The 16242-nt window shown below is 35.4% G+C and overlaps 1 protein-coding gene across 3 annotated transcripts in view; it reads left to right on the top strand.

Annotated features, from left to right (window-relative positions):
* The window catches only part of LOC126779560 (hemolin-like), a 57451-nt gene that overhangs the window by 38063 nt on the left and 3146 nt on the right, over nt 1-16242 (top strand). Inside the window, exons 1-3 of one of the 3 annotated variants that reach the window (XM_050503663.1) lie at nt 12972-13077; nt 13198-13250; nt 14256-14379. In XM_050503663.1, the coding sequence (XP_050359620.1) occupies nt 13205-13250; nt 14256-14379 (170 nt within the window). In that variant the 5' untranslated portion in view covers nt 12972-13077; nt 13198-13204. Of the gene's footprint in view, nt 1-12971; nt 13092-13196; nt 13251-14255; nt 14380-16242 lie in introns of those variants that run through there. The other 2 variants (XM_050503664.1, XM_050503665.1) reach the window with 2 other exon arrangements.

Below are 16242 nucleotides of genomic sequence, written 5' to 3'. Positions count from 1 at the left end.
AGTAGAGACCAAACATGACAATGGCCAGTACAGTCGGGAAGAATGTTCTGCACTAGCCGCCCCCACCTTGCCGGCCCACAAGATGCCTCTTCAGGCCTCGTTTGAAGGAACCCGGGTTGTAAGAGGAGGGGAACACGCAATCTGGTAAAGAATTCCATTTTTTGGAAGTGCGACAAAGAAAGAGAATGCCAAATTTTTTTGTGCGCGATGGAATTGATGTCTCAGTCAGGAGGTGAGATTGAGACTCAGCACGCGTTGACCTATGAAGAAAGGCGGAAGCAGGAATTAGAAAGAGTAATTCCTCAGAGCACTCGCTGTGATACAGTCGATAAAAAGCGCTATCTCTCATCGTAATTGTAAAGGCTCGAGGGTGTTTATGACCTTTACGTCGCCAATAATGCGGACCGCACGTCGCTGCAACCGATCCAAGGCCTCCAGTAGGTACTTAGTGGAGCCATCCCAAAGAGGTGCGAGCAATATTCCACGCATGACCGTATCTGTATTTTGTACAACAGGCACAGTTGTTGTGGTGTGAAAAAACGCCACACCTTGTTCAGAACTCCGAGTTTCCACGAAGCTGTTTTTATAACAGCCTCGATGTAATCCCTTGGCCTAAGGTCGCACCGAACGTCAATTTCCAACATGGCGATTTCGCTTTGTATCTCCAGCGTAGTGCCACAGAGGGAGGGAAGAGGGGAAAATGGTGACTTTTTCACTGTGAGAACGCATACCTGTGTTATCTTGGCATTAAACTCAACAAGATTATCAGAGCCCCATTCGGGGATTAGTTCTAACGTTCTAGCGGGTTCAATAAAAATATCCCGCCGCCTCTCCTCAATTTCAGCTCGCCCAGCTACAGTGCGTCAATGATATCCTCCATGCACTGTACTGTCGTCTGCATAGCAATGTATGTTTCCAAGGGAGAGCATATCATTAATATGTAAAAGAAAGAGTGTGGGGGATAACATAGATCCCTGGGGGTCCCCAGCATTCACTACATGGAATTGTGAAGCGCAACCATCAATTAAGACACGGAGGCTACGTTTAGGAAGTTTGCAGGAAGCTGGCTATCCAGGTGCAGAGCTGAACAGGCAGACCGTCGAAAGGCTTGGAGATATCGAGGCTGACAGACAACGATTTCCCATGCTTGTCGATAGCTTCAACCCAGAGGTGTGTTACGTACGCAACAAGATCACCTGTGGACCGTTATGGTCGAAACCCGTACTGGCTATCATTAATTAGACAGTGATCTTCTACGTAATGGATCAGTTGCTTCTTAAGTATCCGTTCTATCACCCTACAAAGCACTGAAGTGATACCTGTTAGCCGATAATTTTCCGGATCAGACCAATCCCCTTTTTTGGGAACCACTTGGACATCAGCTCTTCTCCAAGCCTCCGGCACACATCCTGGTGTATAATAAATTAGGGTTTTCTGTAAATTACTTGAAAAAAAGACGATGATTGTTGAGGGTCGGAAAAATCATGCCGACTGGAAATGTTACTGGTTTGCGCCGTGTAAGTCAACAGTAATATGATGATGATTTTATATCACATATATACATAGAACTGGATATTCACCGTAGGACTGTTCCACGAGTTTAAGGTTTAAGGAACGCACGATGCTTGAGGTTTCTCTGGCAGATAAAATCCGAAATGAGCACATTCGCCAGAGCACTAAAGTCACCGACATCGCGCGTAGAATTAGCACGCTGAAGTGAAAGTGGGCAGTTCATGTGATGGCCGATGGAGCCGACACGTGTTAGAGTGGAGACCACGCTCAGGCAAACGTAGCGTAGGACGCCTTGCGGCAAGGTGAACCGACGATTTGAAAAAGGTGGCAGGGAAAGATGCGGGCTGCCCAAGATCGGAATGATTGGCGTTCTACAGGGGAGGCTTTCGTCTAGCAGTGGACGGCAATAAGTTAAAAAAAAATCGTTTTATGTAACTCCAATTCTACCCGCGCGAAGCTGGGACTGGTAGTTAGTTTATCTATATATGAGGAGAGGTTTTTTGTAATGTCTAACTAAAAACTGAGATGGCCCAGTGGTATGAACGCGAATTGTGACCGATTGTAATTTGAACCGATGATCATGGGTTCAAACCCGGGCAAGCAACACTGCATTTTCATGTGATTAATTTGTGATTATAATTCGTCTCGTGCTTTACGGTGAAGGAAAACATCGTGAGGAAACCTGCATGTGTCTAATTTTAATGAAATTCTGCCACATGTGTATTCCACCAATCCGCACTGGAGCAGCGTGGTGGAATAAGCTTTTCCTCAAAAAGGGGAGAGGAGGCCTTCTGCCCAGCAGTGAGACATTAACAGGCATGTTACGGATTACGGAACTAAAAACAACAAAACCAACATATAACGAATATAAGAAGATGCAGCGCGTTTCGGAGAGTACTTATATTTTTTTTATTTAAAAAGAATCAGCAAAGCTCGTTTAAAAAATACTGATGTTCCAATTCACCACTCCAATTAAGCATACAGCTTGTGTAAGGAGTCGGGACGACAAAAAAGTAATTAGTTATATACGAGGCCTGCTTTTTATGTTTTGTCGTTTGAAGAAAAAAACACAACTAGAACCCTATAGTACTTTTTATTGTTTTTCAAAGTATTCCACGTAGCTTAATACACTTTTCCATTCGCTCAAACCAGTTATTATAACATTTATTCCACTCTAAAGTGGGGGTGTTCAAAATGGCTGACTTGAAAGCGTTGACTGCTTCTTCACCGGACTGGAACCTTTGACCACGAAGACTTCTTAATTTTAGGAAATGTAAAGAAATCATTAGGGCTTAGGTCAGGACTGTATGGAGGATGGTCTAGAATTTCTACTTTTTCCTGCTTCAAATACTCAATCGTTTGACGAGCGCTGTGTGAGCTTTCGTTGTCGTGGTGCGTAGATTTTCGAAGTTCGGCGATGACTTGTGATAAACAAACTGTGGTATACCACTCTGCATTAACCATTCTACGATCTTCAAGTGCAATAGTCGCAACATGGCCGGTTTTTCCAACGAACGTGGCCACCATCTTCTGTGAAGTGCTTCGAGAACGAACAACTTTAGTCGGCTTTGGCTCGTCTTGAAAGACCCAGATTGTAGATTGTTGTTTGGAATCAGGATTGTAGGCATAGATCCAAGATTCGTCATTACTGATGATGTCGTAGACGTGATTTGACTCTCCTCGGTTGAACCTTTGCAGAGTTTTCTTACACCATCTGACGCGGGCCGCCTTGTGACCGTCGGAAAGCAGATGCGATATACAACGGCAAACTAGCTTTTTCACACCAAGCGCTTCATGCAAGATCTTCTGAATGGTTGTCCCTGAGATGCCTAATAGAGCCTCTATCTCTCGATACGTTACATGACGATCTTCGAGAATTAGTTGTCTCACAGCGATGATGTTATCTTCAGTGAAGGCGGATTTTGGGCGTCCTTCGCGAGATTTGTCACTAACACTAGTATGTCCACGCTGGAATTCTAAATATCAGCGTACGACAGTCCACAGACATGGGGCTTCATCACTGAACACAGATGTTAGCTCTTCAAAACACTGAAGCCGTGTCAGGCCTCTTCTAAAGTTGTAGAAAATTATTGCACGAACATTTTCCTTAGAAAGATTCATTTTCGTGCGTAACCTGACAGATTCCAATCGACGCTGTGACTAAACAATAGCATTAATCCTAATACTTTCAACTGTTTTGAGATTCAAAATTTAAACAAATTCGAATATAGAACAGTTCCAACTTCAAAATTGCCGGGAAATATGGAAACGACAGAACTTAAAAGGCATGCCTAGTATACAAAAAAGAAACTATTTCAAAACAGGATAAAAAGATAAAATATCTTCGTAAGAGTTGGCAAAAAAGAGAAGCAATATAATTCATCTCTTTTTCTTATATTGTATAAAAAAAAACAAAACGTGTTCCATCCGGCGATACAAGGTGTCAATATTTTATTTTATTAGTAGAAAAATATAAAATATTTCATTTTATTTAGTTTTTTTATATTTAATCATTTGGTTGTAACGTAATTTTCTAATAATTATTTTAAGATTTATTAAATATTGTATATAATGTTGAAAGAACAAAATACAAAGAAAAGAAAATGCTTTATTTCGGTTAGAAGCCTTCACAAGTGCACACAGAACAACTACGCGGTATCGAATTGTTGGCTTAGAAACGTAAATATTCAGCTCTTATTAATTTCAATAATTAATTTACAATACAAAAAGTTATTAAAAAGAAACTATAAAATACACTTATTCGCTATAAAATATTCGCAACATTAATGTACAAAATCTATTCAAATAAATTAAATTGAAGTGTCTGTCTGTGATTTCAAAATATTCTCTTTTTAACTTAAAATGGCTATTTGCGAATTAACTATTTTTATTTTAGACTGCGGTAGTCTTATAAATATTTGACATGAATAAAATAATTACGCATTATATTACGTACGTTAAAATGGCTCAGCTTAAAGGATTTTCGTCACAATTAAGTTTGTTGTTGTTAAAAAAAATTGCACGCTGTCGAAGCCGCATGTTTTACTAGTACAAACACTTCGTCCAAAAGATTGACCTGTGGCATTGTACCTAAGACGTAAGCGCTATAACGCTTTGTTTAAGCAGAGTAAGCGCTCTTTTATCACCAGAAATGTTCCAGCTATTTAGGTTTTTTTTTTGTATCATATGATAATAGTTGAAAATTTAAATATATCCCATAAAATGATGGTGCTTTTAGAATACATGCCGCCAATTACAAATGTCAATTAAAGTTCATGGTCGTTAAATGAACTCTATATTATTGCTAGCGGAAAAGGGTATTTTCATAGTAAACGTAGTTTTATAATCTGTAAGGTGTAAGTTTTTTATGTCGGTAAAGTCGTACTTTTTTTTAAATTTGGAACATATTTTAAATTGAAGCATTACCATAAAATTAATTATTTTAGATATTATTTTTATGTTTTATAATTTAAAAAGGCAAAATCATTAAATTTGAATTTTATATTTGTTATAATTATTCATACAATGAAAACTTGCAACTAAGCAACAAAATTTTTAAACATTAAATTTTTTAAATTTTTTTTTATCCTACTTAATGATCCTCGATTAAGGTTGTCCAATGAATGTATTACACAGATAATATAGATGCAAAAATCAAGGTCTATGTGAATAACCCTATTACTTGTTTTCATCTTATTAACATGCAACTAATATACTTGCAGGGATTCACCGCGAACACGCATTTAAGATCTATTTTCCTCAAAACAGTTATAATAATAGTGACCACTCCGACTTTACTTGTTCAATTATAACCTGTTAAAGAGTAATGTAACTTTTTATGTACTAATGCTGGGCCTCTTTTTTTGTCATGTCGCAGGAGGCCGCGGAGCAGGAGCGCGAGGAGAGTGCCTCCGCTGACCCGCTTCGCCGAAGAAGACCGGGGAGAAGATGTCGGCGCTATGCGCATCTTCTCCTCCCGCCGTGAGTGTCGCCGGGGCTAGCCAACCGTCGGGACGGCACGGTAGTATGCGCAAGCGATCTCGTGACGTCCCCCGACAAGACGGAGTGGGTACCGCTGGTTTTTAAGTAGGTATTCCGGCGCCTTCAGCGCCGGCGAGTCCCACATACCGCCCCATTACCTCATGTGGGGGAAACACATAAACGTGTTTTTTCAGAGAAAAAAAAATGGGCCTATTCTTTTCGTCATACACATGATGAGAATTTGGAATAATGCTTTCCTTCAACGCCGAGTATCTATTAAACCTCAATTTAAACCTAAACCTTTTTGGTTATGTTAATAAAAAAAAAACTGCGCGCCTAATAATATGATGTTATTTAAAAATAAAAGATTTTATTAGATAATGTATGTCAAATTGTCATATAAGTAGAAGTTCTCTAAGAACATTTGGCCATGAACGCGTTGACAACAAAAAAGGCGGCATTTGTCTATGTTGATTAAAATCGCCGCAATATTAAAATTGTCAGTTGACATTTTTTTTTTTATATTTTAATATCACGACTTCTAAATTTTAAGACAATTGTAAAAAACGGTGTATTTTTATGAAAGTAATCATTTTTATATAAAAACAAATGAATTGTATAAAAAACAATAATATTTAACATAATTTTAAAAAGATGATTTTAATTCGCGGCTATTTTGAACTAATAAAAATATTCAGTATAGACAATAAATAAATTGTCGAGTAGAAAATTATTGCCCATTACTTTGTTGGAAGTGAATAAAAACAAAGGCAAGATTGACCCTTCGGATAACTACCATATTTATTTATTTATTTAAGAGGACAACCAACAGTGGAAGCGATATCACATGAAAGAAATATTATAGGCATCTTCAAGGCAAGCGCGCTCCACCTTAGACTGTATCATCACTGTTCAAAATGATAGTATATTAAGTGTACGAGAATGACAGCTACAAAGGAGTATGTAATGTCACGGAGCTCATGCCATTAAGTTTAAGAAAAAACTTTAATTGACACTTCTGCATCTTTTTTTTTTTCGAAATGTGTAATACTGTTGGCCTTACTGGCCTCTACAGCGTCACCGGGCGGGATGTCACCGGGCGGGATGAAACACTTCTGCATCGCCGTTCGCTGTCAACGCATAAAATTTTTCACAATTTTTTTTACTCCATATTTATTTTCTATATTGCTATTCACGATTCAAATGTAATATTATTTAAATACATATAAGTTTGTTACATCAAAAGAGTTTTACTTCTACGTACAAATCCACGCAGTCATCATCAAATACATCAATAAATTGACGCCATAGTCAACAATCACTTTCCATTAGTTGTGATAAAAGTCAAACGCTAGCTTATATATTTAAAAAAATATTAAAAATCATCTTGTTAAATATTCCATTAATTATAGGTAATCTCTACATGCATTATCATAGTATACAACATGTGTAATGTGTATGACCTATTCCAATTTAAGCAGTAAATTAGAAATTAACCTTAAATTTGGATATTCCATACGATTTGCAAATAACACTCGTATATTATGCAGTTCTAGGTTAATATATCTTTATTTATAATACAACACTATTACACTTAACCACTTATATCCACTTTAATTTTCGAAAGTTTCGATAGCAACTTCGATATTAATGACGCAATTTTTTTCGAATCCATAGCGAAAATTTTTATTTAAAAAAATCGCATCTTTTTAATGTCAAAGTTGTTTATTTGTCTACACTCCTCTTGTAGTTGAAATAGGCTATACTTAAATATAATATAAATATATTAGTAATTAATAATAAATATAATATATATGTGGTCTCCAGTAGAGTTAAAGAACTTATGTTTTGTTATTTTAAAGCCAGATCCGGAGGACCTGGTTATCTAAAACGATTAGAGACATTTTTAAAAGAAATAAATATAAAAAAGTTTCTTTTTTAAACATTAAAAAACTAGATGGGGATTTAAATGCTCTTTTACCCGGAAACCGGGACGGAGTATTTATTAAAGTCGACTCAAAAAAGTCAAGAAAGTACAAACGTGATGTACAAATATTATAATAATAAATAAATCTAACGTTTGTATAATAATATAGCATGAGTTAAGCTAAATATCTTAACAAATAGACATACAAACAGATTTTTATTTTCGGTCGAATAAATAGATGACGCATGTTACAGCTGATGAATAATTGATATTGTCATATAGGAAAATTGTGTTTTTTTTTATTATGGAAAAAAAATTGACGTCGTTTTATGTAGTAACATTTTTCTAAATTACGTAACTGTTTTATTTATTATATCATTGTGTGTTGTTTAAAAAATGTTATGATGATTGGTTAAGAAGTTAAGACGTGAAAGTGAGACAAACTCACTTTTACTTTTTTTATTATTATTATTATTTACGTTCCTGCTCTTATTGTAAACAGTAACAGTAACAGCCTGTTAATGTCCCACTGCTGGGCTAAGGCCTCCTCTCCCTTTTTGAGGAGAAGGTTTGGAGCTAATTCCAACACGCTGCTCCAATGCGGGTTGGCATAATTTCAATGAAATTAGACACATGCAGGTTTCCTCACGATGTTTTCCTTCACTGTCAAGCAAGAAATGAATTATAGTCACAAATTAAGCACATGAAACTTCAGTGGTGCTTGCCCGGGTTTGAACCTACGTTGATCGTCGGTTAAGATTCACGCGTTCTAACCACTATGCCATCTCGACTCTTTTTGAGCCCCATGGAATTGGTCGTGACGATGGCAAGAGAACTGATGGACTGACATTGGTTCCCTAGGATTGACACGCTGGTCCAGTCTCATAACAATGTTAAAAGCCGGAACTGCCGCGGAAAAAGCTGAAACGAACAAATGTTACAAGGATTCGTCTCTTTTTTCAAATTATATTTTTGTTTCGTTTGCAGATGAAACGCTTGGACCTTGGAGTAATTATGCAAAAAAAATCATCAAAAATATTACACCCCGTCTTATTGCCTTAACTGGTGATAGGAGGGCTGGTTAATTCTTCGCCCAGAAAATCGGAATTCCGATTCAAAGGGGAAATGCTGCTAGTATTCTTATCCTATAATATCCTGAGACATTTTTCACACACGGCCATCTGATCCCAAATTAAGCTTGTACAGAGCTTGTGCTATGGGAACCAGACAACTGATATACTACTTTTCTTTTGTAAATACATAATTATATAGAAAATTACACCCAGACCCAGGACAAACAGACATGTTCATGCACACAAATGTCTGTCCTGGGTGGGAATCGAACCCACAACCTTCAGCGTGAAAAGGCAAGTATCTACCAACCACGCCAACCGGCTCGTCTTATCACCATTCCACGCGGTCACGATTTGTACAGTAACTATTTTTATTTGTATTTATTTAAGGCTTTTATGTAAATATTTAATAAATCTTTTATAATAATAGCTAGGATTTTTGTAGATATTTAGGTTATTGTCTATGATATGATGTCACAAATAAATTTATTATCTAACACACGAAGCAGCTACCATTCATAATATGAACTCGATTTCAGTTCATGGTAACGGAAAGATTAAAAAAAAGTTTACAATCGTTATTGGAATAAAAAATTAACTATTATCTGTGAGACACTAAAAAAATATCAAAATTTTTGACAGATTGACAAAAAAAATATATATGTCAACTTCACCTTGGGTTCTGTAAATATTAAATAACTAATATTTCTTCGTTAATTTATTTAATTACAATGTTGATCCAGTTTATACTCATCGTTATTAAGCGCTTCGTAATTTGAAATCGATTGATCTCATATGTCATCTCTTTAAACGTGACATTGGCAGAATATTTTACGCTACTATTGTAGACACACGACAGAATCGTGATTGATGAAAAAATCGTGATTTTTATCTTTTTGCTCACTGAAGCAGACTTGTACTTAACAGCGGCATTCTCCAGACAGGTGGATCTAACGCTCCCACTGGATGCGGAAGTCGAAGAAACAGCAGTGGATTGCGAAGGATTAAATTAAAATTTAAAGTTCACATATTAAAATTGTAACGGTTGGCGTGGTTGGTAGATACTTGTCTTTCACGCCGAAGGTTGTGGGTTCGTTTCCTACCCAGGACAGATATTTGTGCGCACGAACACGTCTGTTTGTCCTGAATCTGGGTGTAATTATCTATATAAGTATGTATTTACAAAAGAAAAGTGGTATATGTAGTATATCAGATGTCTGGATTAGCTCTGCTTAGTTTGGAATCAGATGGCCTTGTATGAATACTGTCCCAAGATATTATTAAATTTTGGCACTCCGGTCTTATAATTAGTTATAATTTTTGTTGTTGTGAAAATTTTGTTACGACAGACTAACTATATAAATATAGACAAACTTTAAAAGCAAAACCTTATCTATATAAAAATCGTTAGAGCCGTTTTCGAGATACACAAAATATATATAGAAGATTCCTTTATCCCTAAAACAGAGTTGTAAAAAAAAAAAAGACGCGAGCTAATATTATCAAGCCGCCATTTTGTTGGTGGACAGGTAAAGTATTATATTCATTATTGGCGCGACTTGTGATTTATTGAATATGTTCAAAGATGTTATTTGGAGTTTTAAGAGTAATTGAGTAATTACATCAATAAAGAACAATTCCGAATGCTACATATATAAGAATTGCTCATATATTGCTAGGTAGGTAGGTGGTAGGTGTACAGCTTTGTGAATACCCATCTGGGTCGGTCCATCCACTCATCAGGTATTTAATATAAATAAATCTACCGCTTTAAAGCAATACTTAGTATTGTTGCGTTCCGGTGTGAAGGGGAGTGTGACAGTGTTAGTTAAACACACAGACACAAGGTTCTCAAGGAATGGTTAATATTTCTTACATCGCGGTTTCGCTCGCCTGTTCGAGAGTGAGCAGCGGTACAAAAAAGCCTATGTTCTTCTTTGAGGTGTAAGCTTGCTTCATAGCATATTTCATCAAAATCGGTTCAGTGGTTTATCCATGAAAGCGTAAATAGACAGAGTTACTTTCGCATTCATAATATTAGCATATACTAGCACTGAATTCGAAGCGAAGAAGACATACATAAATAAAGTGTTTGTTTCGGTTTCGGTAACTCGAAAATCGTTCCTTTGAAATCACAGATAGGCAGTAACAGTAACAGCCTGTAAATGTCCCACTGCTGGGCTAAGGCCTCCTCTCCTCTATTTGAGGAGAAGGCTATGGAGCTTATTAAACCACGCTGCTCCAATGCGGGTTGGTAGAATACTACATGTGGCAGAATTTCAGTGAAATTAGACACGTGCAGGTTTCCTCACAATGTTTTCCTTCACCGTCAAGCAAGAGATGAATTATAATCACAAATTAAGCACATGAAAATTCAGTGGTGCTTGTCCGGGTTTGAACCTACGATCGTCGGTTAAGATACACGCATTCTAACCACTAGGCCATCTCGGCTTATAGATATAGGCACAGACAGACACATCAATTAAATTTATTTTTATATATTAAATAGTAAATTCATATTTACATTTAACTACAAATTTTCTTAATTACGCGTTAAATAATAGATTACTCGTTATCGGTGAAGGTTATCCATTTTCTAATCTACGAGGAAAATATTCTATGCTATGTCTATAAGCGTGAAATTGTTCGTGTATTATCATTTGTTGTTTATTAATTATATTTCCTAGACTTGAATACCTAGCATTGCAGGTTATCAGTAGCGTTACGAACAAAACTGCTAAGAAGTACACATAAGGAGGGATGAAAACTTCAACGCCTTTTTTCGACTTTTTTTTTTTTAATTTATTTACTACAGGCTACGGAGTGTGAGTATTCGTTTGAATAAAAGTGTCCCTCGAAATGTATAAAATTTAGAGTGCTTAAATTATTTTTGTAATTGAAAGGATGAGGTGTATAAAAAAGTTTCTTTCGCCGGTTCTTCTCAGATCTGAGATGTTTATTTCCAAATCGGTGGTAGATTTATGGCAATCAATAAGTAAGTGGAACGCATCTATATTGAATAAAGATTTTCATCACTTTGACTTGACTTTGAGCGCTGCTGAAGATAAATGGTTAGTAAAAAGAAATTAAAAGCCAAAGACAAAGCCATCATTTAAAAAGGCTATAATTAAAAGAGATAAAAATACAAAATAAAACTACTATAAGTACACTACACACTTACAAATACAAAAACACACACACACACACACGCTCTCACAGACTCATTCGTAAGATTCGCATCTCTCAATTTTTTTAATTTTCAAACCGTCTTCTTAGTTAGTAATTCAATTTATATTTAAACTAATTAATGTAATCCTATTTCGGTTTTTTTTATTGAATAGCTACGAGCCACCTGTTGGTAAGTGGTCACCAACGCCCATAGACACCGGCATTGTATGAAATGTTAACCATCGCTTACATCGCCAATGCGTCACTTGGAAATTCACCCTTCAAACCGGAACACAACAATACCAAGTACTGCTATTTTGCGGTAGAATATCTGATGAGTGGGTGGTATCTATCGAGCTTGCACAAAGCTCTACCACCAGTAGTATCGGTTTTATTTATATGTCATATAATACATAATATAATAAAGGTGTTTAACTGTTCATAATAAATAAATAAAATTAGATATCAATTTTAAAAGACGCTTTTTTTTAAGTTACCTGTTGATCTATATATCACGTCATGAGATCTCCGAAACTATAGGTCTGATCGACTTGAAATTTAGCATAGTTACTCCTTTAATGACGTAGATGCTCACTGAGAACGGATTTTACGCAAATCCAAAAAAAAATTTTCATCATCTGATATTTGGAACATAATTTTTCAATTAAATTTAAAAAAATAGTGACTAGGGTTACTTAGGTATGCAACTTATTTTGAACCGCGCTCTTGTGTGGGTTTGTTGACATTATACCGCGATATTTTCCTTCGCAACCACGCATGAAAACCACTTAATCAATGGTGCTCGTCTGATCCCAGAAATTTTGGTTATTTTTTCCATCTTGGCTCTTAGAATATATACCAACGCTCTAAATAAAAATAAATAAGGGTTTTACAAATATTTTTAGACATAGATAGACATTTGTTACCTACGTGATGAAAAGCTTTACGGACGAGTCTGTACCGCGGTTCTTTACATAAAAATAAGACAATATCCCGCGTTTTCGTTTCAATTTTCTTTTTTTTTCTTTTATGCCAATCACAACTTTTTTATAGTTTAAAAGTATTTCCAAAAAAATTTATTACAGATATAAATAATCTAAATTAGCATTTACATATTAAATAAAATACGAAGTAATTTTTAGTTAAGTAAATAAAATTAAATTTGATAAAAACATATGATTAGGTACGTACTCACTGTAACCATTGTCTTAAAAATTTGTACTTTATTTGAAATTTAAAAAGTAAAACAAACAAAGAGACTGTTTTATATGTGTGTTAAATACCATGAAAATAGTGACATGCATTGTTATTGCACTTGAATTATTATTTAGTGATGACTCCTCACCCCTATATATAATCTGTTGCTGCAATTTTCCAAGTTAGTTGATATAAGTAGCTTTCCCGCCTTTTGCTACGGTCGGTATTTGGATGTAAAAAGATTTTATTTGTTTTTTTTTTTTTAATTGACGTGCAAAGATATAATTTTTTAAATAATTTTAAATTGGATTTTTTAAAGCATATTTTCTATTGTTTTAGATAAATCATGATTAGAATTTTAAGCTTTGTTTTAACCGTGGGAGCTGTGATAGGTAAGTGTATTTTTATATTTATAATTATGCATTTTTCTTAAGTGTTGTTCTCTCTAAATAATTTAGAAAAATATGAAGACGATTACAGATTACACAGAAAGGAGGTCTGTTATAATTGACATATTTAATTAATTATGTTATCTCAAAGTTTGTTTATTTATTTATTTATAGATAAAATTTTGATAAAGGAATCTTGTTAAATTTAGTTTATAGATTTGAAAGACTATAAATTATAATACTGGCTCTTTCATTCTTCCAACTGGAACACAATAATACTGATGCTATTTGGCGGTAGAATATGTGACAGTACTTACACAAAGCTGTACTACCAAGTAAACATTGAATCATTGAGACCTGAGGGACAGAGAAATGAGTGTTAATTAAAAAAGGTTCTACTTAACACTCAATTCTACTTAAAACTCAAAAAGCCGAGATGGCCCAGTGGTAAGAACGCGTAAATCTTAACCGATGATCGTGAGTTCAAACCCGGGCAAGCTGAATTTTCATGTGTTTAATTTGTGATTATAATTCATCTCGTGCTTTACGGTGAAGGAAAACATCGTGAGGAAACCTGCATGTGTCGAATTTCACTGAAATTCTGCCTCATGTGTATTCCACCAACTCGCATTGAAGCAGCGTGATGGAAGAAGCTCCAAACCTTCTCCTCAAAAAGGGAGAGGAGGCCTTAGCCCAGCAGTGGGACATTTATAGGCTGTTACTTTTAACACTCAATTATTATATAGATTTGAAACCATTCTATTATCGTGTTAGAAGTATTACCTATTTTTACTTTTTTTTTCAGTTATTGCTTAAATACTTGAGCTGATATGACCCAGTGGCTAGGTTCAAATCGAGGCAAGCACCACTGAATTTTCCTGTGCTTATTATTCTTCTCGTGGTGAAGTAAAACATCGTGAGGAAATCTACTTGTCTATTTGGATTCGGAAAAAGCTCGAAACTTTCTCCTCAAAACGGATAGATACTTATTTTTTTTTTTAATATTAGGTGCATCACAGGGGCAGAAGCTGCCAGTGCTAAAGGAGTTGCCGGCTGAGATCCTTTTCAGGGTGGGTGGTAATTCAGAGTTGGTGTTAGACTGTACTACCGTTGACAAAGAAGCTGGTATAAAGTTAGTATATATTATTATTTTATTGCCATATACAAAAAATACAATCATAAATATGTATTAAAATAGAACTTCTTAAAATAATAATATTATTTATTCAACATTTTTGAATCATAATAAATTTACGTAGTTTTAATTAACGCGTCTAATTCAAAACGGGATATTCAAAAAAGGTATGGACGCAAAACTTTGTGATATAAGCACATTTGAATGTAACAGCATTAAATTAAATTTAAAGCTTAATTTGGTGGTAGGGTAAGCTCGTCTAGATAGGTACCACCCACGCATCAGATATTCTACCGCAAAGCAGCAGTACTTAGTATTGTTGTGTTCCGGTTTGAAGGGTGAATGAGCCAGTGTATATTGGCACAAGGGACATAATGTTTTAAGATATTTCAATTATGTTTTTTTTTTTTTTTATAAATATGCATTGGCACAATTTAGTACCTTTATCCAATGATTGTCAACCAATTTTTTGTAGTTTAACGGGCTTATATTGTGTGTTGTCGATTAAAAAAAAATCGATATGCATATATTTGAAAGAAGAAATTAAGAAATTGTTTTGGCCACTTCAGTTAATGCTTTCAAAAACCGACTTGATACCTGGTTAAAGTCACAGAAGCTGTCACTTCTGCAAAAATGATTTTTCAACACAATTTACATAGACATATCAGCTTATCAGCTGCTCGTCTATAAATAAATGATAATAATAATATTTTTTATAGAATAGGAAGGCGGACGAGCATATGGGCCACGATGATAAGATGTTATGACCCTTGTGCCTGTACCTTGTACCAGTGTAATTACACTGGCTCACTCACCCTTCAAACCGGAACACAACAATACCAAGTATTGCTGTTTTGCGGTAGAATATCTAATAAGTGGGTTTTGTGAGTGAGCTTTGTGAGTGAGCCAGTGTAACAGGCACAAGGGACATTCTTAATTCTCAAAGTTGGTGGTTGGTGATGTAAGGAATGGTTAATATTCTTACAGCACCAACGTCTCTGGGCGGTGGTACCTATTGACTCAGTTGATCAGACTCTTGAGTCAGTTGACCGATATGCCCGTCAACCAGCTTAATACAAAAAAATGCTTATTCAACCTTTTTACTTAACAACAATTTTGAACTTCACTTCCAAAAAATACGCCGATGACTCTATAATGAATACCATAGACTATATTTAAGATCTCACTCACACTGGCTCACTCACTCTTCAAACCGGAACACAACAATACCGAGTACTGCTGTTTTAAGCTCTTCCACCAGTAAAATATATAAATTCATCTATTTCCTTAAATTTTTACAATGAAGGCGCCGTCATCGATCGCGGCTGTCAATATTTAGACGAAGTTGACAACACAGGCAGTTATGTCAACGGGCAGCCATCACGTGGTTGAACGTCATCGACAAATTGCCGTTAATTTTAATAACATTTAAATATAATATAAGATGAATAAGCTGTTTCCATTGATTCGCCGATTAATATACAAAATATAATAGATTAGTGTGTTATATATAGATGTATATAAGTAACTGATGTTATCAATGCGAAAGTGAGTGTGTTTGTTTGTTATCACGTCTGAGCTACTAAACCTATCAGCATGAAAACTTGCATTGCAAATTAATCTATAAATAAAAATTAAATTAAGATTAATAGATCAACACGACTAAAGGTGTTTTCTAATTTATTCATTTATTTTCACCAATGGGGTAAATACTAATTAGAATAAATTAATTAATTTTATATTCGAACTCGGACATTAACGAATATTTTTAAACACATATTTGACATTTGAAATAAGAACACAGTAACAGAACAGTAACAGCCTGTTAATGTCCCACTGCTGGGCTACGGCCTCCTCTCC

Source organism: Nymphalis io, chromosome 29 (assembly GCF_905147045.1).
Source record: "Nymphalis io chromosome 29, ilAglIoxx1.1, whole genome shotgun sequence".
Taxonomy (NCBI): domain Eukaryota; kingdom Metazoa; phylum Arthropoda; class Insecta; order Lepidoptera; family Nymphalidae; genus Nymphalis; species Nymphalis io.
Note: the sequence above shows the minus strand (reverse complement) of the source record. Positions and strands in the feature narration are given on the sequence as shown.